The 25,552-nt window shown below is 48.8% G+C and overlaps 1 protein-coding gene across 1 annotated transcript in view; it reads right to left on the bottom strand.

Moving 5' to 3' along the window:
• Positions 1–1,156: 1,156 nt before the first annotated feature.
• Positions 1,157–25,552, bottom strand: part of PKP1 (plakophilin 1) — a 47,408-nt gene continuing 23,012 nt past the window's right edge. The window contains exons 4-14 of the mRNA XM_038162776.1: positions 21,029–21,173; positions 19,127–19,334; positions 18,258–18,435; positions 16,034–16,148; positions 14,755–14,910; positions 14,475–14,651; positions 11,982–12,135; positions 11,357–11,543; positions 6,312–6,396; positions 4,845–4,944; positions 1,157–3,841 (exon numbers count right to left, since the gene is read on the bottom strand). Coding sequence (XP_038018704.1) covers positions 4,873–4,944; positions 6,312–6,396; positions 11,357–11,543; positions 11,982–12,135; positions 14,475–14,651; positions 14,755–14,910; positions 16,034–16,148; positions 18,258–18,435; positions 19,127–19,334; positions 21,029–21,173 — 1,477 coding nt within the window. The 3' untranslated portion in view covers positions 1,157–3,841; positions 4,845–4,872. The remainder of the gene's footprint in view (positions 3,842–4,844; positions 4,945–6,311; positions 6,397–11,356; positions 11,544–11,981; positions 12,136–14,474; positions 14,652–14,754; positions 14,911–16,033; positions 16,149–18,257; positions 18,436–19,126; positions 19,335–21,028; positions 21,174–25,552) is intronic.

Genomic DNA, 25,552 nt, shown 5'->3' with positions numbered 1-25,552 from the left:
GCTGGCTCTGTGTGAGGAACTTCTCTGAGCTGGGCCTGCCCAGCCTGGCCCAGAGAGAAACTGGGGAGGATCCCCTCACCCTCACCACACCTTTTAAATATCAGAACCACAGAGCTTCAACCACAGCTCAGGTGGGGCAGGTCTAGAAAAAGCGGAGGGGTTTTCCTGGCTACAGCCTTTGGATCCTTTCAGCAATGACACAAATTACACTAATGGTAACTAATTTTCCATGGACTGAAGTCGTGGCTGTGAAAGCGCTTGGGAGAGAAATTCACTGAGGATGAAATAATGGAATCATAGAAGATCCTGGGCTGGGAGGGACCCACAGGGATTGCTGAGTCCAGCTCCTGTCCCTGCACAGACACCCCAACAGTCCCACCCTGTGCATCCCTGGCTGCGCTGTCCAAACACTCCTGGAGCTCTGGCAGCCTCGGGGCCGTGCCCATTCCTGGGGAGCCTGGGCAGGAAATGGGATTTACAGCTTCCTTCCTCCTGTTGGATAAGGCAGATCAGTCCAAGCTGATTCCTCATGCAGGGTAACAGGGTTTTTTCAGACCTTTCAGATCTTTCTTCTTTCCCAATACTGGCAAAACAACCAAAATAAAACCATCCAAACCAGAAAGCTTGAAGAAATTTTAGCAATTTTTATTGATTTGAACTTTTCCAATGAAGCAAATACATACAGTACAGCCAAAACAAAACTCCGAGACATTTTTCTCACATACCTATATCTTACAGAATACACTGTAGAGCTATGGACTGGTAAGGCTGAGTTGGTCTCACACTGGTGTGTGTTCAGAAAGGAATGAAACTGCCTTTGACTTGTCCATGAGGCTTCTGAAATGCTGGGGTGGGATTGTACACACACAAAATAAACAAAGCATTTATAAGGAAATAGACCAAAAAAGCTCTGCTGTGCCCAGGATAGTTAGGGTGGTGTTTATTTACATGGCTGGGTGTCCAACTGCTCCTGCTGCTGGCCACACTCCTTCCTCCTCAGGAATTCTCCATCCCTGTGCCACAGACCTGCCCTGTCCCTGTCCTGGGGGTGTGCCCTACCCTGGCTCTTCAAGGAGCAAGGAACAGGAAACCAGCTCATCAGAGAGGATGTCACAGTTAAAATCATGCCTTAAAAAACCCCTCCCCAGAATGAAAACAGCATTAATTTATGTTGGAGAGAACCTCACTGGGCTCCCAGAATAGCTGGTTATGAGCAACACCAGTTACTCCAATGTCTGAATTTCCCTTCACTTCTCAGAGTTGGGCATCAAAGTCACTTCACTGACTTGGGTGGAGTCTGGTGTCCAGATTTTAAAGAGAGACTGGGAGGAAAATAGAGGGTATCAGAGAATTTCCCAGGGAAGATCCAGCTGAAGAACAGCCCTGGAATGGCAGAATGGTTGTAATTTCTGCAGCCCAGGCTCTCCTGAGTGGGCTCTGCCCTGAGGTTTGCAAGCAGTGACAAACTGCATCCTAAAAACAGCTCAGTGGGAGGAACCTCTCAGGTGTGCCCAGCTCAGGGCAGGGACAACATCCCAGCCAGGTGAGGTTGCTCAGGGCTGAAGTTGCCCAGTCACGTTTGGAAGAGCTTTGAGAAAGGAGACAGATTTTATTTTTAGCATTTGTTAGCTTTTAAAAAACCCCTGTAATAAAAAAAAAAACCTGTAACAATGTTTTTTTGTAATAAAATTTATGTGAATGATGAATCTGTCTCCTGGAGTCCAATACTCACTAATGAAATCTCCAGCACCTGTAAATTTAATTGTGAGTTGATGATCATAATGTTGTGGCTCTTTGTGTCTTGCATTAGGGGAGAAAGCAGCCGCACTGTTTTAAAATAAAGCCTAAATCAAAGCCAAATTAGAGTGAATTTCCTCAATATTTCATAATTCCATGTTGTAGTTCTGTTTCCCCAATTAGTTTTCCAGAGGAAAACAATTGCTCCCAGGACTTGTGTTGGATATGTCATTACAGATTAAACCTGAATGCAAAATTGCACAGAACCCTTTACACCCAAACTGAACCAACCCTGTGGTTGCTGCAGCCCTTGGGGACATCCACAGATGGGTCTTGCCTAAAGCATTTCCAACATTTTGCATCTGGGAATCCACATGCAGCAAGGAAACTGCTGGAAGGGCTTTGCCCACAGACTGGGGCTCTTTGCTCTGCTTAAACCCTGCTGGAACACTTCTGTCCAACTGGATTCTCCTGGTTCTGCCTCTCCACTTCAAAGGGGCTTTTTTTCCTTTCTCATTTGGCTGCAGCTCAGCACAGAAAGCTCCTGCCTGAACGCGGGCAAAGAGTGGCTGCTCAGTAAAGTGCACAAGATGAAGCCACCCTTTGTAGCCCAAGAGGAAAACCAGCTGGAAATGACCTCTCCCTGTGGGCAGGAGCTCCCTGTGCTCCAAAGGGGGACCAGCAAGTGCCACCTGCAGCAAAGCAAACCTGAACTTCACAGGGGGTTCTTTAGTGGGCACAGATCACCCCATGGATGTGAACTGAATATCCTGAGTCCCACCAATTTATGAGCCTGACACTTAAAATGAGACTACTTTTCTATTTCCAGGCTCATAATCCATCCTTGCCAAGCACCTCCTGTGTCCCTGATGTTTGAAAAAGAGGGCCCTGTGCCCCTGCACCCTTTGAGGAATAATAACCAGCACAGGCAGCAAAGACAGCCTCAGCTGCTCCTTCCCTGTGAGTCTGAGCTGTGTCCCCTCCATGGGAAGGATATTTTTCTTCTGGAGAGAGGAAGGTTGTGAGAATTGGGTTGCTCTGAAATGAGCTCAGCAGTCCCTCATCACAGCCTCAGCATCACAGGCAGATGAATGCAATTCAAGAACCCGAGAAATAAAACATTTCCAAACCTGACATCACACAAGTGCTCACATTCCTTTGCACATCAGTACCAGTTCTTTACATTGATCAATAAAAACAAAATATTATTTAAGAGGACACATCCATCCCTTCTTTCATTCCTGTGGCAGTCAATGATTCCAGGGGGAAAACACCTGCCACGTCCTGCTCAGCTTCTCAAATGCCACCTGTGTTCAGGCACAGTCAGGAACTGGAATTGCTTTGGTGCTCAGAATGGACCAGGAGCTGGGAATGTTCAAGCTCTGCAGCTGTGTCCCAATTGTCCTCTCACAAACAGCTTCAGGGAAGGGTGATGGAGGCCTAGGAGTGAATCTGCAGGTATCAATTTGCTTCTTGAGATAAAGAGTTCATGTGACAGGAAAGAAAACGTTAACAGTTATCAGAGAAAAATCCTAAGCAGAGAAGAAGACCTTGTTCATAACTGTTAGGAATAACCAGCCTTGGAAAGAAGAGTATCCTTGTGTGTATCTGTTAATAATGGACAGATGCAAAGGGGGAACTTGACCTAAATTGACTTTTTATGTGTTTGTGGGTAAAACCACGTTGTGACAAATTTTTAGCATGGCAGTATTTGGTGCATGGATAGGGTGAAGTTGGAATAAAATCCTGCAAGGGGTTAAACTGCACAATCACCCTGACTTTGGGTGGAAAACAGGGGACTAAGCTGGAGGAAGATCCTGCTCCCCACGTGTGCTCTGTGTGCTGCCTGCACATACCTCTACATCACACCCAGAGTTACACAGACACACTCTTGGCAAAAAAATAATTATTGACATCGAGAAAGTATATAAAAGTCCCTTCTCCCCCCTAAAAAGAAGAAAATGCTTAAAAATATCAGTGTCATCCACATGAAATCCACGTTTGGTTTGCTTTACAGTTGAGTTGAACTCAGAAACTCTCTACATCTTTAACATCCTCAGGAATCAAAGTGTTGCTCTTCCTGGACATGAACCAACTCCAAATTCTGAAATGGAAAAAACATAAAACAAAGAAAAAGCAAAACCCCAGATAATTAAAGCGTTCAAGAGATCTTTTCATTACAGTAAATCCCAACTTTTAATCTTTTCTCTGAACCTGGCTGCAGTTTCTCAGCTGCACATAGCTTTTCACCCTGGACTTCCACCCTCCTCAGAGTCCCAGTGAAAATATCCCCACAGAGCAAGAAGTGAAATCCATTCCTGGGCAGAGGGAAGGAGGGGCTTTGGCACTGTTTTCTCTTGGTTTGATCACAAGGACCATGCAGGGGAAGGGAGCAAGTAATTCCCTCTGCATAATCTCAGACACTATCCAAGAGACCTCTGGTATTTTCAAAGTGCTTAAAGCTTTTCCCTTCAGTGGGAATCATGAGTGAAAAGTGCCTGATGGGTTAAATCCTCATTCCTCCCTGAATACAAACCCGTACCGAGGCCCTGGAAATTCTGCCCATGGTTTCTCTTCCCTGGATTCTCTATTGGGATTTTTGGTTGACAGAACGTGGTTCTCAACTCTGACCTGAGGCTGACAGGCAGGTTAAGGGCTCAAACAATTGCTAAGGCTAATGGCTGAAGCCATGGATGTGCTGGAATTCACTGCACTTTACTGGCACTGTCTGGATAACACTGCTCAAAGTTCAGGAATGAGGGCAGTGCCAGGGAGAACCCCAGGAAGAGCCTCACCTGTGAGGGTTTGGAAAAATGCACTGAATCAGTGATTGCTTGGCAAAGGAAGGAGAGGCACATTCGAGCCCAGCAGCTTTGTCTGTCCTGTGACATCTGTGCTGAGCATCTCCAAAATCCACAGCTGGGCAGTGGGGGCAACATCTGCCCTGGGCCCAGGGACAGCACAGCCTCTGACCTCTCACAGAAACAGACTGGGCTGGGAAAATTTGGGATGAAAATCTCACAAACACACTTTTAGGGTGATCAAAAGTAGCAACAATCTCAAAGGATTCTTGTGTCCCAAATCCACCACAGGGGCCATGTTCTCACCTGCAGGCTGAATGTGCATGGAGAGGCTCTAAAATCTGGAGGAGAGCGTCCTGAAGGTCGTTCCAGCTAAAGATCCCATCATGTTCTTGTCAAACCCTTGCTAAAAAAGCAGAAACATGAAGTGCAGTGAGTACATATCAGTTTCTACACTGAGAGCAGTAACTGAGCAAAGTGTGCTTCATCCTCAGCCAACCTCCTCTGTCAGCCCTCTGGGTACCTTTGTCACCTTTACTGATGAACTCCACAGAATCATAGAACTATGGGATAGTTTGGGTTAAAGGGACCTTAAAGCTCATCTCATTCCACCCCATGCCATGGGCAGGGACTCCTTCCTCTAGACCAGGTTGCTTTTCCTTGCATTGCCTTCCATCAACCCAGAGCTGGACTCCTCCAGGTTTTTGGAGGAAACTTTTATTGAATCATTCACTGACTATTGTTTCATTGGGTTCCTCATCCTGAAAAAAGAGCAGAAGTCTTCACATGGTGCACGTACCCCTGCAGACTCCCATCCTTTTCCCCTGACAGGTACCTATGGAACAAAGGTGTATGTGAACACCAGAGTGACTCAGTCACACCAAAATGAGCTGGCACGGGCCGTGAGCAGAGCCTGGCACAAAACTACCCCAGCTCCTGTGCAGAAAGCCCTCACTGTCAATATGGGAACAGACTTAGGATGCTCTGCTTTTGCCTCCAGGTGCTCCCCTTTGTAGGGCTCCCTTCTTCTCTTTAATTTGGCCCTGTACTCTCTGCAGGTGCTGCTGCTTTTGAGTTGGAAAAACCCAGCTTGTTTAAAGAAAGTCACTGGGAGCAGGAGCTGAGAATTTGGAGCAGCTGGAGCTAGGGGCTGGAGTGGGGAGCTGGAGCTGGGAATTGGGAGCAGCTGGAGCTGGGAATTGGGAGCAGCTGGAGCTAGGAGGTGGAGCTGGGAGGTGGAGTTGGCTCAGTGCCTGTTAGGCTCTGCACTTTCCCAGCTTCTGTTGCAGGGAGTAAAACAAATCCCAAATACTCCTTTCTTGGTTTGAAAGCTTACTCTGACTGCAGGGGGATGTAACCACAGGGCAGGCCTATGGACACAGAAGAAAACGGGGGGAAAGAGAGGAGGGACCTTGCCAGGCACCTGCTGGGACCCGATGGACTGCAGTGAAGGGAATCCCCTAAATGAGGGTGAGACACCCAGCGTGTCCCAGCCCAGAGGGAGGGGGCTGTGCTGGGGAGCATTCCAGCACCATCTCCAGGGAGGAAGGTGTCTAACACAGGCATGACACCATCTGCTTTGTCCCCAGAGTGAGTCCCAGCAGTGTCCCCCTGCCACCTGCTCAGATCCCAGGCAGGTGCCCACGTGCCCCAGGCTCCTCCTGGGCCCTGCCCTGCTCGCTGCTGGATCAGGGCCTTTACCAGCTCCCCACTTCAGCAGGTGAACAACCCAGGGCTTTTCCTGAATCCCAGAAGCAGAAGTGTTGTCTTTACCTGCTTGAGCACACTCTGGAGCTCCCTGTTGGACCAAAGGTCTGTCAGGAGAAGTCGAGCAGCTTCAGCTGCTTTTGGACAGGAGCTGGGAAGGTGAAAGCAACAGGAGGATTATGGCAGGCACAGAGCAGCATCCCACAGACACGGCTGACCAGCTGGGACAAACCCAACTCCAACTGGGAGCCTGGCTAGCCATGAACAGACTGTCAGTAACACCCTCCTGCTCTCTCAGCAATGTCGTGTGACAACTGTCACCAGAGCAGGGCAATTGAAAGAGAGGGGAGGATCTGAGTGGGCAAATGAGCATAAAACTGAGCTGAGTCTGAAATTTGAGAGAGGGAAAGAGAAGGGAAATAGTGCCAGCCCTTTGCTGGAGTCTGCAGGGACAGCATGGGTGGATCTCCTGGAAGGGGGCAGAGCAGCGGGCTTGGAGCTGCCTGGAGAGGACGAGGGATGGGAGCCTTTGCAATAACAACATCTGCAAACAGCCCAGAGCCCTTACTCAGCACAAGGAAACAGATACCTGCTCACGTAACAGCTCGAAACCGTGAGTCATTGCAGGACCTTTTATAATTTTGGAACATTTCATACCTAGATATCCCCTCCCTTCTGGCTCCCATTGCTGCTCCTGATCTCCTGGGCCTCCTTCTGGCTGTGGGAGACTCCTGCTCTGGGTTCAGGGCAGCAGCCCCAGCCTGTCCCACCCAGGATGATAGAGAGGAACAGGACCAAGCTCAGGGCCCTTCCTGTCTGATACAGCTCCACAAAACCTTGTGCCCTCAAAAACAGTACTCAAAACAGTCCCCAAAAGTCTAAAAGAAATGGAAACAATCGATCATGAGGGACCTGGGACATCAACTCCACACTTGGAGTGTGGGAGGACAGAGATGGAACCACATCCAGTAAATTTTGAGGCATTTCTCTGACATACACAGCAGCAGTTACCAAAGAAATGATGGAGTTTAACTTGGTCATAAATTTCAAAGGTGTTGTGCAGCTCCTAGTGTTGTGTGGAGGGCTGGAGAACAGCTAGTAATTCCTGAGCAGTGCTTTGGGACAGAAAAAACAGGTATTACTGCCAAATCTCTTCTGTAGTTATAAGCACACTGTGCTCTGTCACCAGAATGACAATGTTTTAAAACACTTTGCCTGAAATGTTGTCTGTGGCTGAAAAGCCATTAAATCCCTACAAACCCAAGGGTAGCTGTGATCAGACAGGCAGAGCACAAACTGAACTCTCAAGGATTTGTAGTTTCAAGTAGTTTCTCTCTTCCTAAGCCAGAGTAATTCTCTCTTATTTTTGAAAAAAAAAATTACTTCTAATGATGTTAAATATGTACTTTTTGCCACCATGTCTCCAGAGAACACCTCAGAAGTTTTGTATTTTCAAGCCAAATTTACCAGCATCAGTATCTGGGTCATTTATGAATTCAGGCAAAAGAAGTTCTGAACTCTTCATTTGAAGAACTGGCACTGTTTCTTACAGCATTGACTACTATAATTTAGGTATAAAAAGCTCAGTATGGGCTGGTGGAGCTGTGATGCCAACTTCAGTAGGTAAAGCAGCATATCCCAAACAAAATAGTGTGAATGTAGTAGTGGGTAACACAGAGCAGAATATCAAGGACAGCTGATTTGGGGGGAAAATTGCTTAGTAACAAATTGCCTGAAAATCAAAGTTGATTTTAAGTACCATCTGTCTTTTACAAATAGAATTATTCATGAAAAACTGTGGGAAGGCAATGAGGGAGATGTCCCCTGGTGGCAGTGGTAGGAGTCATCCAAAAAGCTACAGACTCAACGAAACAGAAACAAGACACAATCAGAAGGAGATGGTGGGGAATGGGGAGAAACAGAATGGGGACAAAAAAGATAAGAATCTTGTCCACAGATATCAAATAATGGGGAGAAATAATCCTTCCTCAAAGGACAAATGTACAAAGAACTTAAGGTGTGTCACAGAGAATGCCAAGGAATTCCCAGAACAAGTGTTTCTTCAGGATGTAAGAGATTATGAAATTGATATCAAGGTGCAATCTTTGGCAGAAATGGGAAATTGGAAATGTGTGGATAAGAAGAACTCTCTGGCACAGGGAATAATCAAGGGAAGAGCTGAGTTTCTTGAAAGATTAATTTAGGTGAAAGGCTGTGGTGCGATTGAACTGGAAAATAAAACTGAAATAGCAAAAGTGTGAAAAGTGAAGGAACAAAGAGAAACATAAATAAATCCATGATAAAGGGAAAACTGCAAATGTGATGCTCTAAAGCACAAGGAAAGATTTTGGGAAAAGCTTTGAGTGCAGCCAGTAGAATTAATGAGGAGAATTTTAATTTAATAAGTGAAATAATGTTGCTTGAAAATTAGCAGAGAAATGTTTTTCAGACAGCTGGAGAAGAAAAATGAAAAGGAAACCAAACACCCCAATAAATCAGGTCCAGTGGCTTGATTTCCAGAACCATCACCAGAAACTGAAGGAAATATTCAATATTTGGGCAACTTGGATTAAAAATAATGAAGAGTGAAGGAACCCCATTTGACCATGAACTCCATGTCACAGAGGACAGCATCTGCAGGAAACACAGACAATTACTTAATTGGGATGCTCCAGGAAGAAGAAGAAACCACATCCATCAGATAAACTGCTGAACCCTTTCTGCCTTTCTGTCAGAACCCAGCTATGAGAAACATGAGTAGAAAGAAACATGGGAAGGGAGGAGAACGTGGGAAAGGGCAAGATGCATAACTCACTGGTCTGGAACCTGGAGTCTCTTTCTAAAATATTACTCTGAAGCTCTTTGAGCAGGTGGAGCTCCTGGTTTGCAGCTGGTAATGCAGTGAGAGCCCAGCTCAGAAACACAGGGCAGGATCTGTGGGTGGCAGAGGAGACACAGGGAGGGAGCACCCAGACACCAACCCCAGCCTGGGGGTCAGGGAATGTCCACAGAGACCTGAGGCAGATTAACAGTGAAAACTGCAAAGTCCTGACAGGGAGCAGGGTGTCCCTGGGTCCTCCCTGGCGACTGGGGCACCCCTGAGCCCCCTGTGCCCCTCATTTCTGCTGCCTGTGGTGCTGGGAAGGAGGAGGTTGATGATGTGGGACTCACCACATTCAGAACCACAGTGGGGACCTGGGGGCTTCAGCCAGCCCCCAGGAGAGGTGGAGATTTATTGATTTCCACTGGGGAGGGGGAGGCTCTTTCTGATGTAGGACTGGACAAATTCCACCCTTACTTTTCTTGTTTATCTTCACAGGCAACATGTGACACTGGGAAAATTTCACCTTGGGACCCAGCAAGAGTCAAAAGTCCCTCCAACATCTGCTCTCCTGGAACAGCCTGAAATAATACAGCTTGGACAAGTCAGATTAGTCCTGGGTGGAAATCGTTCTCTTTTTCTTTTTCCCTAGGAAGTGAACAGCATAAAAATCTTTGGGGACAAAAATGAATAATGGAGGCAAAGGAAAAACTCAAGTTTTGGACATTGTAAGAACTGGGGAGTTTCTCAGGAGGACTTTGTGATCCAGGCAGGAGTGGAGACATCTCCAGAGTTTGGTAACTCCTCACAGTCCAGTGACTCACCTCCAAGAAAGCTCATCCCCAGCAGCCAAGGCAATTAAAGTGTTCCCAGCCCAGGTTGTGCAAGGCTGTGCTGGAGCAGCAAATTACTGAGCACTGGTCTGAGGAGCCACAGCAGGCCTTCAGCACGAGTAAATACCGTTCAAAATAACGAGGGTTTAGAAGAGGGCTGGGTTTAATGGTAATTGGGCTCCTTGGAGAGTGGAAGCAAGCAAAAGCAGCAAATAGAGCAATGCTACTTGGCCCAGGCTCAAACTAAACAAGGAGGCCCCGTGTAATGACAGAGAGTGTCTCTGCCATGGAACAAGAGGTGGATTGGAATAACTTTATCGAAGGATGATGAAGGCATGCAAATGGATTTTCACAACAGAAAACAATGGGTTACTTGTCTAAGGAATTTTAAAACAAAGACAGATGGCAGGAGAAATGAAAGCCTAGGAAGGAGAGAACATGGTCAAAGATAAGGGAAGTTTAACACCAGTTTGGCCAGAAATGGACACAGAACTTGGCAAGGCTTGACAGGCTTGTGCTGCAGGGAATATGGATAACAGGACAGAATTCCTACCACCAAACCCCAAACCAAGTCCTAAAATAGAAAGAGGTAAAATATGATCAGCTGGTGTAAAATACAGGAGTAGACCAGGGAGGTACCTAAAATAATTCCTGTCTATGTTCCCCCAGAGTTGCATCTTGAGGAAGATGTTTCAACTAAAAGAAGAACAGATTTGCGCATAAAAGTTAAGCACAATCCTTGTGTATCTGCAGTGTTGAACCTCAGACCTGACCTTCATGACAAGGTTTGAGGGAAGCCCAGGAATCAGGAAGTCACTGACATCCCCTGTTCTGAGGGCTGGAATTTTTCAGAGATCAGAGAACCCCAGATGAGTTTGAGTTGGAAGGGACCTTAAATATCATCCAGTCCCACCCCCTGCCATGGCAGGGACACCTTCCACCAGCCCAGGTTGCTCCAAGCCCCATCCAACTTGGCTTTGGACACTTCCAGGGATGGAGCAGCCGCAGCTTCCCTGGACAACCTGTGCCAGGGCCTCCCCACTGTCATGGGGAAGAATTTATTAATAATATCCAGTATAAATGTCTCCTCTTTTAGTTGAAAACCATTCCTGCTTGTCCTATCTGCTTGTCACTATCTGCTTGTATAAAAACTCACTTCTTTTTCTCATAAGCTCTGTAAGTACTATTTTAAAAAGGCTTTAGGATGTTGGTGCTTCAGTTCTTTTTAGAATTTCCTAAAATTCAGCCAGAAAGTCTCCAGAGGCCCTTTTGCAAATCCCACCCTGGATGGCTCCTGCCTGTTTCCAAGAAAACAGCGCTGAGGATTTCTGCCCACCAACACACCCAGTTCCTTTATTAGGAAGGAATAATGCTCTACTCTGGCTCCAAAGGGTGCTGGGAAGGCTTTGGGGTCAGTCTGGCTCTGTCCCTGACCCTACCTCATGCCCCACACTCACCCATTCCGGCACAGGCTCACTACATTATTTAGCAAGTTGCTGGACAGGTAAGACTTTCCCAGGTGGGGGTTGGACATGATGAGGTTCCTCAGAGTGTAACAAGCTGATGTCATGATCTCCCCATAGCTGCTGGTGTTTCCAGACTGGAACGACAGGAGACGGGACACATCTGGGAGCACCTGGTGAGCTAAAGAGGTGGAGGAATGTTCCAATCAACAATTAAACACAATCTGGCACAAGTGAATGATGCTGTATGTGTTAACACCAAGCAGAGTTATCTCTGCAGGGAGGCACTGGAAGTGTTGGACAGCAATGGCATCATTGTCATGAGTGGATCTTCCCAAGACAAAACAAGGTCTGCAGGCCTTTGGAAGGGCAGTGTTGTTGGCCACAGACACCGAAGTCCAACTCAGTTCCCAAAACACTGTCACCCTCATGGTCCTGCAGGTTTGTCACTGTCCATAAAGCACAGCATGTGTCACACAGCACTGGTGCCTGTCCTTGGGGCCAGTGGGAATGACACTGCTCTGCCCAGTTCTGGAGCATGGCTAAGTCTCCTTATGGGGCTTACTGGGCAGATCCCACAGAGCAGAAAGCTGCAATCCAGCACGGGGGAAGGACTTACCCATGGTTTTGTGGAGCACAGGATGCCTGGACATGTTGCTCAGCAGAGAGGCCCCAGAGCGAACAACCTCGGAGCTGTTGGACTGGAGCAGCCGAGCGATGCGGGGCAGCCCCTTCTCCTTCAGCCCAATCAACTGGCTCATGGCATTGGACATCTGAGGGACAACAGAGGTGTCCATGACTTACAGTGCCAGGGGGAAACAGCTGGGATGATGGTCAGGCCTGGAGGAATGTGACTGTACCAGAAAATGAGCACTGTACAATCCTTTCTCCTGCTGCCATAATCCTCCTTACTTCTGTGAGTTTTACCTCTCTTCCCCACAGTTATGGGAGCCTGGAGAAAAGGAGGCTCTGAGAGGACCTTCTGGCTCCCCTCAACTCCCTGACAGGAGGGTACAGCCAGCAGGGGGTTGGGCCCTGTTCCCAGAGAACAAGGGACAGAACAAGGGGAAATGATCTCAAGCTACCCCAGGAGAGGTTTAGATTGGATACTGGGGAAAATTCTTCACTAAAGCAGTTGCCAAGCAGTGGCACAACTGGCCAGGGCAGTGGTGGAGTCACCATCCCTGGCAATGTTCAAAAAGTACATGGATGGGGCACTTGGGGACATGGGTCAGTGGTGAACATGGGTGAACAGCTGGACTTAGTGATATTAGCGGGCTTTTCCAAGCTTAATGATTCCATTATTCTGTGATATTTGAAAAGTCAGCTTCTCATCTGCTGTGATGCAGCTGGTGCTGTTCTCAGGAGTCCCAGTGGAGCAGCTGATCACACAACTGACATTCCAAAATCTGGAGAAGCTTTGCTTTCATGTCCACATTGTCCTTGCCCTTCACAACTCCCTGGCTGCTCCCTGTCCTGGCACTTCACAGCTCCCTGCCATGCCACAATGGGCTGTTGGGGAGCAGAAACAGATAATGGATGCCTTTAAGAAACAGTCTGAGGACCAAAAATACTCATCTCAGATGTGATCTTGTGCTTGTAAATGCAGGAGGTCTCAGGATGCAGCCAGAGCAGAGGAGCTCAAGCACATCTCCTGAGTAAACTGCCCTTATTGAGAGAGCTTAAACTGAACTTCTCAGCTGCCCCGCCAGAAAGGCTGCTGGAGACACATGTCCATCAGCAGTGAGATGGGAGTGGAGAGAAGGGTCTGGAAAACATGTGCCCTGTTCCTCATTCATACCAGCAGGAGTGGGGTGTGTAAAGCAGTTGAAGGATATTCAGAGCCATCCTCTATCAGCTAAATGATTACAGCAAGCTCCATAAGCTCATCCCCAGATTCACTTTCCATCAAATGACAGCAAACTCAGCAACTCCAGCTCTGAGCTGGAATGAGACCCTTGAGGGGAGGAGCCACTTCTGCACACCCAGACAAATTTCAGCCATTCCATGCCAGGAGGCTGAATTAAGTTGCTCCAGCACTGTCAGAGATGGGTTTCTTTGTTTGTCCCTTGTGCAATATTGTTGATTGCTGAAATTTTGTTTCCCTTGGAGCACAGAACTCCAGCCTCATTTCCCTGACCAGCTCTGCCCATACGTGACAGCCTCTCTCCACCTTCTGGTTCGTGGCACTGCTTAGTTAAATTGCCAAAAGTCAAGGTTCCCAATTATTTAGCATGGAAATCGTTGTGACAAAAGAAGATCAGAGCTGGCGCACGTTAATGCCATCCCAGCAGGGAAGGCTCTGAGTGAATCACCCGTGTCTCTGGGTGGGACACTCCCCACACGTGACACGCCTCTCCTACCTATGGAATCATTATCTCTTTATCTCCCCATCCATCTTATTCAAATTGGGATTGATGGAGTTGGGCACAAACAGACAAGTCAAGGGCTGTCCCAGGGGAGGCAGCCTGCGAGGACGTGCCCAGGGCAGTGACGTGGGCCTGCAGAGCCGCGGTTGTGACGCGTCCCTCAGGGTGCCACGGCATCACCCAGCCCCTGGCACCACCTCGCTGCCGTGCCCACGGGTCAGGACATCTGTCACAGCTATTTTACAGGTAGCTCTGAGGTGTGGACAAGCCACAATCCACAGCACAACCCACCCTGTCATTAGAGCCACCTCCCCTTGAAGCACATGCACGGGCAGTGGCTCAGCCCTTCTCCCATCGCTCGTCACATCTGGCTACAGGTGCACATCTGGGCTCACCCTCACTCCTGCCCTGGGGGAGGGTGCCAAGACCAGCAGCTGCTGGCAGTGTGACCAACAGACTGGGGAAACTTGGAAACCCAGTGTATGGGTCTGGGATAGATCCCTGGGATGCTGGCTGTAGCTCCCCATGAGACCCTGAGTTTGGAGTTAGTATCGCACTGGATCAAACACTATGGAGAGACTGGCTGTGGTGCCCTGAGGTTTAAGGAGGACATTTTCCTTTTTGGCTGAGAAGTGATGATGATCAGTGACCTTAGAGGTCTTCCCAACCTTACTGACTCTCTGATTCCATGGAAGTGCTGACACATTTGGGTGCACACATGTGGAGGGGCGGGAAGCTCTTACCAGCCCTCGGCTCGCAGTGAGGTTCTGCAGAGCTCCAGCACAAGCTTCCAGGGTGGCATCCTTCTTGCTCTGATCCATCAGGGACAGGTAGGTGCGGATGGCATCTGAGTGGTAGAGCCAGCTGGGGCCTTTGGGTTTGAAATCCTCCTCGGGAAGGGGAACCCCGTACTCATCATTCTGCAAAGACATGAGAAACAGGGACTTCAGATCCTGCTCTTCCTTTGCAGCCCCTGCCTGGGGCTGAACATCACATTCCCAATCCCTTTGCAGCACATCCTACCTCCATTTTCCCACTCCTGCTGTTGAAGCAGCCTGTGAGAGTTTTGTCCATGTAAACACTCCGGGCCATGTGGTTGAGCTGGGTGTATTTGTTGGGAACTTCAGCATCCAGGCGGTAGGAGAGGTTGTGCAGGATGCAGATGCAGTTCTCCACAGACTGCATCACCCCCAGAAGACAAATGCAAACATCACATTAGGCAGAAAACTATGGAGCACCAGAGAGGACATGGACTGGGCCCTAATTAGCTTTTTAGCACTACAGATGGTCTTTAGCCTTGTTCAGGGAGCAAGGGATTGGAGGGAAGGAGGGGGAATAGATGTGAAGGAAGGATCTCAGTGAGCTGCTGACCCAGAAAACCTTGGGAGGTCTCACTTGCCACAGACAAGTTGGAAAACAGGAAAAGAGAGTGTGAGAGTGGTTGGATCAAACCATGAAATTTCGAACCTTGAAATGCCCCTCTCACCAGGGGTAACTTCCAATGACTCTCTCTGAGTCACAGCTACAGATCAGGTGACACTTTTTACCAAGAACAGGCTTTAAGCCTCCTTTCCCTGGATGCCGTAGTGCCCAATGGGAAGAGCAAGAGAGAATTTTGGTTGGATACCCATAACCAACACCAGAACCTGTGACTACCTTTCCAAAGAGCTGTGTTTTGTGTGTGCTGCTTGAAAGGGGCTTCCTGCAAAAGCCATCCTCAAAAGAGGGTTTGCTCAATCCAGAGAGAATTCAAAATAACTTAGGTAACTTTGAGGGTTACATCTGAAAGGTGTCTACAAACACTTTTTTGTCCAAGGCAAGTGCTGTTCACACACAGCCATCAGTTACAATCAGGGGACTGGCAGAGAGATGCCAACTCCTGGTTTCCTGCTGAACATGGTGCCAAGCTGGGGATTATACACTTGAGTCCTGCTGGACGGCAAGATGTGGGGGTAAAGAGCAAGAGATGGAGATTAGGATGCTGGAAGGGGGAAGGGGAAGGGGAAGGGGAAGGGGAAGGGGAAGGGGAAGGGGAAGGGAAGTATTCTGGGGGCTCAGGAGCCAAAGTATTTTCCTCTGTTCCTCTGTGTTTGTTAAAAGAAAATTTTAAAGCCCAGCTCTACTTCAGGCTCAGAGGCCCAAGGACTTACAACCTTCCACCAGATCCCACTGGGGCTTGGAAGGACAAGAGCAGCCAGAGAGGCTACCTGCCTCTTGCGTTTGTTGGAAAAGAATTTTGAGGCATTCCCAGGGTTGCAGTTGTTAACTGTGGGGCTGGACAGCCCAGGGCAGCAGCTGGTACCTTGTCATCAGGGCGGCTGGAGGCCACACAGTTCTGGGTGTAAGTCATGACAGAGTCGATCAGGCCAGGGTAATTCCTCATGGTCTGGCGCCCCATGTCTGCAGAGCTCAGGTTCCTGAGGAAGCAATCGAGGAGCATGGCAGGGGACAAAGAGGAGAGAGGGTGAGTTGGGCTCTGTTCTGGCTATGGTTGTCACTGAATTGGGGGATTTTTTGGCAGGTTCAGCAAGGCTGAAGAACTGCTCCTGTTCTGGAGGCCTTTGGTGGAACTGCACAGCTCTCTTGTTGCTCCTTGGGACTGATTTCGTCTGGAACATGTCCTGCAAGGAGCTCTGCACAGAAGACACCCTCCTAGGTGTCTTCTATGTCCTAGTCACCAGCAGGAGGTTGCCTCAGAGGCTCTGCATGTGCCACTACACAGACACTGTCTCCTGAGCGGAGTTTCCAAAGGGAAGACTGGCTAAAGACTATCTGGGCTTGTTGTGATCATCAGGAAGGTGCATAGGGTTGTAAGCACAGACCTACCCAGGGTCAGCAGCAATGCCTGTGTGGGAAATGGGCTGGAAATGCTGGAGAGCAGCAATGAGAGCAGTCCCTTTTGCCAGAGGGACTGACCCATCTGTGAGGTCAAAATGGGTTCCTGGACACCAGCAGCTGTCAGGACAGGGGAGTTTTTTCCAGTAACAGGATATGGGTTTTGTTGTTTTGCTCTGGTTTTTTCCCCCCTTTTTATTGCCTTATAGCTTGCAAATGAAAAACAAAGAGAGGTTGGCAGTGGTTGTGAGATATTCACTGCAGGCGTTCCAGAACTGGATCTGATGTTCACTGTGATTTGCAGCCTCCTCATTAACATGTATTCATCTGCAATCCAGAAATGCTTGAGCAGCAATGGCTCAGGCCCAGGGCAAACCCAGGGCTGTTCTCATCCCTGTGTTCTGATGTGGCAGGGCAGTGACTCAGAGTAGTCGTGGCTCAGCCCTTGGAGCAGGGGCTCTGGATCCAACTCCCAGCTTCCCTCACTCTCCCTGCTCCCCAGTCCTGCTCCCTCAGGCCTCTGGAGCTCCCTTGCTGACCTGCAGCTGCCAGTCTTCCTTGGGATGTTGGGCACTGCTGCCACAGGCTGGGATCAGTTTCAGAAGGTACAGCCTACCTCCAATTAAACTCCACAGGGCTTTTACAAGCTGTTGCCATTGTCTTTCCCTCATTTTAATGGAATATTTTATGGTGTTGGTAGGCTGGGATGGCTTTAAAGAAGAGCAGCTCATACCCACCATACCCCACACATCCCGAGCCACAGCTGCTTGTGGAGCTGCCTTCCAGGACAGGCAAGGAGGGAGCAGCACTCCCTATCTCCCAGACACGGTTCCCAGCCACAGAAGCTGATGGTATCAGGTCTCCAAAGGCCCTGCCATGATCAGCCTCTCGTTTCATAAGCAGCTCCAGCTCCTGCGAGCTGCATGTCTGGGAAGGGCGCGGCTGGTGCTGCCTCCCTCGGGGAGAGCTTCCCTTGATGAAAGCACCTCATTATACAGGGCAGGTTTTTTGCCCCACTTGTTCCCATTGAGACAAGGAGTTCATATCCAACTGGAGGAGGAAAGTAGGAGAAACAGCAAGTCGGGGCGAAGATCCTCTACAAAAGGACTCTGGTTTCCCGTGAACAAAATAAACTACTCTGGGCTCAGTCTGCGCCTCCTGTTTCATAGCTGAGTCTCCAGATGAAATGAGTTACAAAAAGTCCAGGAAAATGGGACTGTTCTGCACTAAAACAGTTATCAAAAGAAGTGGGAAAATGCTTGTTTTCCCTACATACAGAATTCTGTCTTTTTGTCACCTAAACCCTAAATCTGTTTGTTATCTCTGGAAGCGTCAAAACTCTAAAGGCAAAGTCTGTCCAGTTTCCTGATCTGAGCTAAACACTGATGGGTTTCATTAGTGCACAAAACAACTTCCATTTTTTTTGAGAAGAAACTCAGTAAGAACAAAATTATTAAAATAAAGAAAACTACTAGAAAATCTACTAGAAAAGCTACTAGAAAGCTACTAGAAAAGTATTTTACATGAAATTTTTTCTGCACCTTCTCTTAGTCAAGAAAACTTTCTCAAGGAGAATTTTTCATTAACGCAATTGTAATGAGCATGAATTCAGCTCATTGTGAGAGGATTTAGATGGCTTCAGCTTTTGCCCACAGACACAAGCTACAGTCAGTCCCTGCCTGGTGACTCACCTCAAACACCCTGTGGCATTGAAGAACACTTCTGGGTCGATAATTTCTCGTGTCCTGTTGCAGCTGCCATCAGACCAGCCCGAGAAAGGGATGATAACACAGTCTGTCAGCACAGGCAGAGCCTCCTGTATCAACTCTTCTTTTAGTTCATCAGTGGAGGAGAGGTTCCAGAGCAGTCCTAGGAAGGACATGGGACACAAACTCAAGCACAAGGTCATGTGCATTAGGAACTTTGTTTAGCTTGGGTGATTCCAGCACCAAAATCCTTCTTCCCTTCACCACTCTGAGCTGAGGGCGCAGAGGCTGCCTGAAACCTCGGTCCCTGTCCACCTCTATGGGAGACAGGCAGGATGGGTCCACATGGAGGTGGGCATTTAAGCATCCTTCCTCCTCCTAAAATTGCTGTTTATTGCTATTAGGTTGCAGGGGACAGCATCTCTCCAGGGATCTTGGAAAGGGTTGCACATAAAATTTGGGACACAGCTGAGGGTGACCTGCACCAAAAAACTCCTATCAACTCCTCAGGCAAAGGTGAGGCACCAAGGAGAGAACCCAGCCAACCCCCTACTGCTGGGGTTGGCAGCTCCCTTGGCCCTCCCTGGTAACAGCACAGAGGCCACGGTGCAGGGCGGCGTGGGAATGGCAGGGTAACCATAACTGGGAGGGATCTGGGGCAGGTGCTTCGCCAACAGGCACTGATGAAGTGAGGAATCCTTATAGAACATGGAAGGGCCAGGACCTCCTCTGCTTTCTGATTTAGGTCACCCTTTGGTGCAAGAGGAGCAGAAGACCCCCTCTCTGTGCTAGGGTAGCACCAGGGCTGCGGACCCCAGGCAAGGGAACTTCATGGCTGAGTGGACTCAGGGTACCTGTGAGCTGTTTCTGAATTTCAGTGTTCCCTGTCCTGCGGAGGAGGCTCACACACTCCCTGATCCCGTTCTGCCGCCGGGTTTCAATCTTGTTGGTGGGGTTCTTGAACACCAGGTTCCGGAGGGCTCCGGCTGCTGCCCGCTGCACGTTCTGGTTCTGGCTGCGGAGCAGCTCCACAAGCTTGGCAATGCCCCCCAGCCGATAGACCTGGACAGGAGAGACATGGGACAGACAGAGGACATGAGCATGGGGCACCAGGAGAGACATGGGACAGACATGGGACATAAGCATGTCACCAGAACAGACACAGGCCATCAGCACAGAGCACAGGACTCTGTTGGGACAGGGACACCCAGCACTGCCCCAGCAGTGCCAGGGGTCAGCCCATCCTGGGGGACCTGAAGAAGCAGAGCTGCCAGGGAACGAGGACCAGAGATGACAAGTCTGGTTCAGGCTGTGGGTCACGAGCACAGAGCTCCTGGACTGGAGGTTGGAGCCAAAAGCCTAAACTGCAGGAGTGGCTGTCTGTGAATAATGGCCATGGACAGAGTCCTTTGCTGATGGAAATGTGCTCCTGCAAACTTTCACCCACCTTCACAGTCTGCACCGAGTGGAAATGCTGCCTTGCCTATGTGCAGAGGCCATTTATAGCCATCTAATGACATGCTGCGGTCATTTATCTGCATCATGAGATCACAGGCTGAGCTCAGAGGGATGGTCATGGCCAGTGTCACCACCCTCGAGGTCAGCCACAGGCAGTGGAGGGAGCCCAGCCCTGCAGGACACCACGCACAGCACACGGAACTTTGAAGGCGAATCCCTGCAGCTGAGCTCGCTAAATGCTGAGCGTTCCCTCTGTGGGATGTGCTCTGCAGGGCCGTGATCCCGCCCGGAGCCCGTCCTGCCACAAACACCCCCTCGGCTGAGGGCTGCTGACAATGGGCAATGAACGAGCACCTTTTGGGAGGGAAGGAAAACAAGCGTGTGCTGGGATGAGTCACCGACCTGCTCTGGCATATCTTCCTGGGAAGGATGGGATGGCCCAGTGCTCAGAGAGGGTTTGCAACGGTAACAAAGGGTGTGGCCACCCCACAATGGGCCACCTGAACGTGGGCTGGGCACCTGCACTCATCCAGGCACAACCAGGGCACAGGGGCACAGCCCCACACCAGGCCAGCGCTTCCAGCTCCACTGTTGTGCCAGGACAGGGAAAGCCACTTCTAAAGGGTTGGCATGTCAGTAAATCCAGGGTGGGGATAAACTTTGGTGACATCCTTGCCGCAGCAGATCCATCCTTCAGTCTGCCTCCTTTGCTGTATGTTGGCAAAGGAATTGAGGAGTAAGAGCATCAGAAAAATAACCTGTGCTATAAGAAGGGCTTCTCTGTGGTCAGGTATTACAAAATCACAGAGGGGTTTGGGTGGGAAAGGACCTTAAAACTCATCCTGTCCCACACCCTGCCATGGGCACGGACACCTTCCACTATCCCAGGGTGCTCCAAGCGCTGCCCAACCTGCCTTGGACACTTCCAGGATGGGGCAGCCAGCATTATGGATGTGGAACTGGGTGCAGTTGTCCCCAGGAGAGGACATTGGACGGCAGCTTCCACACTGTCAAACCCTATCACCCTGTGCCAGGGCAGCTCGTGGTGACAACAGGAACAGTCTCCCTATTACCCAGAAACTATTCCAGGCGCTAAATCCCGACCAACTGCTGTTGTGAGAAAGTGGCCATCGATAGCTGAAATATCTAATTAATTTATACCTGAGCCTGACTAAAGAGGTATAGAACACCCTCATGAAAACCAAGGGAACCTATGAATCCTTGGCACTAAGGAAAACCAGTCCCATTCCTCTCTTGTGCCATCAGGCCCGGTGTGGCCCTGGTAGGAGTCTGCTCACCTCTTGCTTGGCAGACTCATCCTGGAAGCAGGTGTGCTGCAGGTAGTAAGCCCCCATGGCCTGGTACTTGTCATCAGAGGAGCACAGGAGCTGGATGGCCTTCTGGATGGTCATGGTGCCAGCATCAATCTCGTCACCACAGATCCTGTGTCAAAGAGAAACACGAAACTGTGTGGGTGCTCAGCCAAGTCAGCACTGGGAGTTATTGGGAAGGAATCAATGATAAAATGTTATCACATTGCAACACAGACCACACAGTGCACCTCTAGTGGATTTCTCTGTCTCAAAAAAAGATGGTAAAAGATGGAAAAGACACAGTGAAGAGCATTAAGGGTAATAAATGCCAGATCCAGTCTATCCACAAGCAAAGGAGACAGAAAATGAAAGCTGGGCTGAGGTAGTGGATGTCTGATCATGTCTGATCATAGAAGTTTAATGAACAGAGACCCAGTTCACTGTTCCCCAAAAAAAGGAGTGAGTGGACTGGAGTGAAACCATCTGCCAGGTCATGAGAACAAGGTAGCACAGGCAGGTGGTTTTCCCATAGCATGGGATTCTTTGATGTGAGAGGTGGTGGAAGCAGAAATATGAGCGCAGTTGATGGTCTTGGGAAGCTCAAGCAGATCCCTCAGGAAAAGGCCTGTCTGGAGTGATGGGATGGACAAATAGGTAGTTTATAAAATGCTAATAATAGCTCTGAGACATCCTGCTCCCAGGGGATGTTCACACTGGCTGTCTCCAAGCTCTTATAAAAGCTGAGCACTGTCATTGTCCCTGTTAGAGGTAAAGAATGTGCCTGCAACTCAAGAGGAAGGATATGAATTCTTCTGGCTTGTGGCAGGACTGGACCCTCAGGAGAAATACAAACATCAGGATGTTCTCCCACTTGTTTAGAAATGTGAAGGTCCTGCTCTTCTTGGCTTGTTCTTATTCAGTACCATCTGTGATGTTTTAACCACATAGAATCAGAAAAGGGTCCAAACTTTCAGGGGGGTTTGAACTGCAAAGCTTGTTTGTGCTTCCAGTCATAGAAATTAATGTAATTAATCTCAGCACCCTTGCAGCTGAATCCTGCAAAGGCTGCACAGGGATCTCAGCTCATGGCAGTAGTGGCTGCATTAATTTGCAAAGTCCAGGACTGAGGAGAGTCAAACCCAAACTCCTGCTTGGTTTTACTGTCAGCAGTGACAGGATACAAATGAGAAAGGCTTCATTAGCAGTGGATGGAATCCAAAAGTATGAGGGCTTTCCCAGGCCAGTGAATTTGTGGCTGTGCCTGGCTGATGATGTTCCCTGGGACTGATGGGGAGTTTCACCTGGAGGTCAGGAAATCAGTCCCTGATTGAACCACATTTATTTATACACATTTTTGCTACATGTCATACCAGGAGTGACTCTGTAGAGGGGCTGCTCATCTTCAGACAGTGCCACAGATCAACAGAACAGTGATTTTTTATAAGTTCTTTAAATGAGCCCATTACATTTGAAGTGTTAAATTTCACCAAAGACCGTAGCACTTCCAGGCATGGGATGGACAGAGTTGCTTTGACTGTGCCAAAGGAATGTAAAGAATAAAGGTCTGGAAAGGACATCTGGTCACCACCAGCAGCACTTACAGTGAGGTAAAACATTTATCCTTATGAATCTAAGGGCTCCCTTCCACACAGCAGAGCAGGGAATAATATGCACAGTTCAACAGGGAATTTCACACAAAAGGCAGCATGAAGGACTTTGGTCTCCACTGCCCTCACTGCCATAAAGTTACACTCAGCCTGCATCACTCATTCAAGCACCTGGAGTCAGTGGAGTCAGTGGAAAGAAATCAGTGCTTCCAAAAACCACCTTTCCTTTGTGTCTTGGACATTTTTCCTAGGAAAGGAAGTCCTGCCCTCTGGAGACACCTCTGTCTCTCTTGGTATGCAGGAATGAAAGACAACAGTCTTGGGTTGGACCTTAAGCATTCCATGTCTAAGACTGGGTAAACCTCATTCCACTTTTATTTCTACACTGCAATAAAACATCACTTCTTCATAAGACTTGTCATCAGTTTGAACCTCTGTCAAAACCTGGCACCAAGGAACTTCCATTGAACTTGCAACAAGGAGACGCAAAACTGGAAGGACTAAGTAAACTAGAAATTAAGAAGCCCCAGAAACCCTGGTTGGATCCAGGATGTGATTTTTTCTCAGGTTTTTTTTCACGCTCCTGAGATGATTGAGCTGAGAACTGATGGATCCTACACCAGGGAGAGGCTTCTCCTTTGGAAACTGGGACCTGGACTGGAGGTATGGGAAGAGAGGCAGAATGGTAAAAATACCAGGTCAGTGGCCATGTAATCATAGTGATCTACTTTGCTTTATAATTATTGAATCAAATGCACTTTTTCTGAGACAGAAGGATGTCCACTTGGTCCAGCTGCTCAAGGAAGGCAATTTTCTTCACATCCACTCCATAGAGGGACAAATCCTCCTTCAGCTGGGAAAAAACTGCAGATGCAGGTGCAGTTCTGTGGGAGAAAATGGGGAAGGTTCCCTTTTCTCTGCTGTCTCCTCAGCAGAAATTCACATCATGTCAGCAGTCAGGCTCAGTCACACTGCCTGGGAAGCAGCAGGGATTTCTCCTACCTGAGAATAAAATCACCCTGGCAAAGTCCAGCAAAGGGGAGATTGTTCCTCAGCCAGTCAGGAACAAGGATTGTTCCTCAGCCAGTGGAACAGCCAGTGTTGTTCCCCTGTGGGAACAACAATCTGCTTCAAGACAAACTCTTGAACTGGAGAACTGGATGGACTGAGCCATCTCCAGCCTGGGCAATGTGACTGGTAGGAAGAGCTCCAAAGGTTGGTCTTCCACAAGAAAGAAGCAGACTAGGAAGAGACCTCAGCTAGAAATCATTCAATGGAGACAAAGAAGATCAGATTCTGGAATGGAAGGCAAACAAATACTGAAGAGGATCAGTATCAGAGAAAGGCAATTTCCCTCACATTTCATGAACAGGTTGTTTTGTGTTAATTCCCATCTAAGTTTCCGTCCTGCTTATTAGGGCTACAGGTCCCGAGAGAGGAGGAATGAACAAATTCAATTGTTCATTAATAAAATCAGAGTAGAGACTCTCAAAATTGTGTTCAGCACATCCCAGCATTCTATCCCAAAAAAACCAAACCAAAATGAAGGTGCCTTTCATCGTACTCGGTTCTGCTTTTAACTGTGTGGCTTAACCCTGAAAAATTAATGTTTTGATATTGATCAGCTTTAATTATCCCAAAAGACAAGAAATAGATCAGAAAACACCCTCAGGACCTTTCCTGACTATTTCAACAACTCCTGTTCTTCTCTCTGTTTGCAGTACTGCCAGAGAAGCTGAGCCCAGGAGGGAATGGTTGTTGGGGACACACTGTCCCTGAGCTTCAGGCACAGCACAGAGACTGCAGCAGCTCAGCTGGGCCCAGGTTGGTGTCACCAGAGCCAAATGTGGCACTAAGAAATCCCAAAGGGTTGTCCCGGTCTGTACTGCCCCCTGCACAGCTGTCAGATTCAAGACCTCTGACAGAGCAACTCCAAGATGTTACAGATTCCCAAGTGCCTGGAGAGACACTCACATGGTCTCTAATGAGGTGTTTCAGCCTCCTTTGCCACACTCAGAGAACTCCAAAGGGAAGAGCATCCGCATCTCCCAGTGGGGCAAAGGTAAGTGTGGGTTTGCAGGTGGCCATTAAAGGCTCCTGATCCAGATCAGCAAACAGACAGCCAGGGACTGTCTGCAGACACCCAGCTCACCATTCCATGCTCCTAGAGGAGAACCCCCCCCGCTCTCCAGGGGTGGGATGAGTCTGGGCTCTCAGCCATGTCTCCAGCTCAGACATGTGGCATTCCCTGAGAACAGCAAGAGGTGTTGGCTTTGTTAAAAGGGTAACTCAGGGACCAGTCTCCAATTCCACCCCGTTGGCACTGGGCACCTCAGCTCAGAGAGAGGCATCTCCTGAAGTGGTGTGACCAGCTCAGACCACTGCAGGGCCACAGACACCATGGCCACCACCTTGTCCTGTCTGTGCCATGAGGCCCCTGAAACACAAAGTACAACAGCTCTAAGCAGAACTAATACAATGTCAGTCCTTGGTGGACACAGATTTCTTGTACTTCAGGTTCCAGTTGGAGGGGCACAGAGACTCCAAATTTCCCAGGAGAATTAAACATCCCATTGTTTGTTACTGCTTCTGACCATTGTTCCCTGATGACCAAGCAGGATGTAGAAACTTTAATCCTGAGTGGGCATAAACAGTATCAATAACATCAATAACATTGCAACATGTAATTTAGCCAAAAGCTGCCTGCTCAGGGTGCTACCCTGTCACCTGGAGCATGCTGCAAGTGCCATCCAGCAGACAAAATGGTTAAAAGTGGGCAGATGTGGGTGGTCCCCACCAGCTGCTGAAATCACCAGTGCTGCAGCTTCTAGGGTGAAATACTGCAGCCCTGGGGGATGTCACAAGAGATCAGGAAGGAGAAGGGTTCTGTGAAGAACAGGGA

The sequence above is a fragment of the Motacilla alba genome, chromosome 26 (genome assembly GCF_015832195.1).
Source record: "Motacilla alba alba isolate MOTALB_02 chromosome 26, Motacilla_alba_V1.0_pri, whole genome shotgun sequence".
Classification (NCBI taxonomy): domain Eukaryota; kingdom Metazoa; phylum Chordata; class Aves; order Passeriformes; family Motacillidae; genus Motacilla; species Motacilla alba.
The sequence above is the reverse complement of the archived record's forward strand: the minus strand, read 5'-3'. Positions and strand labels throughout refer to the sequence as shown.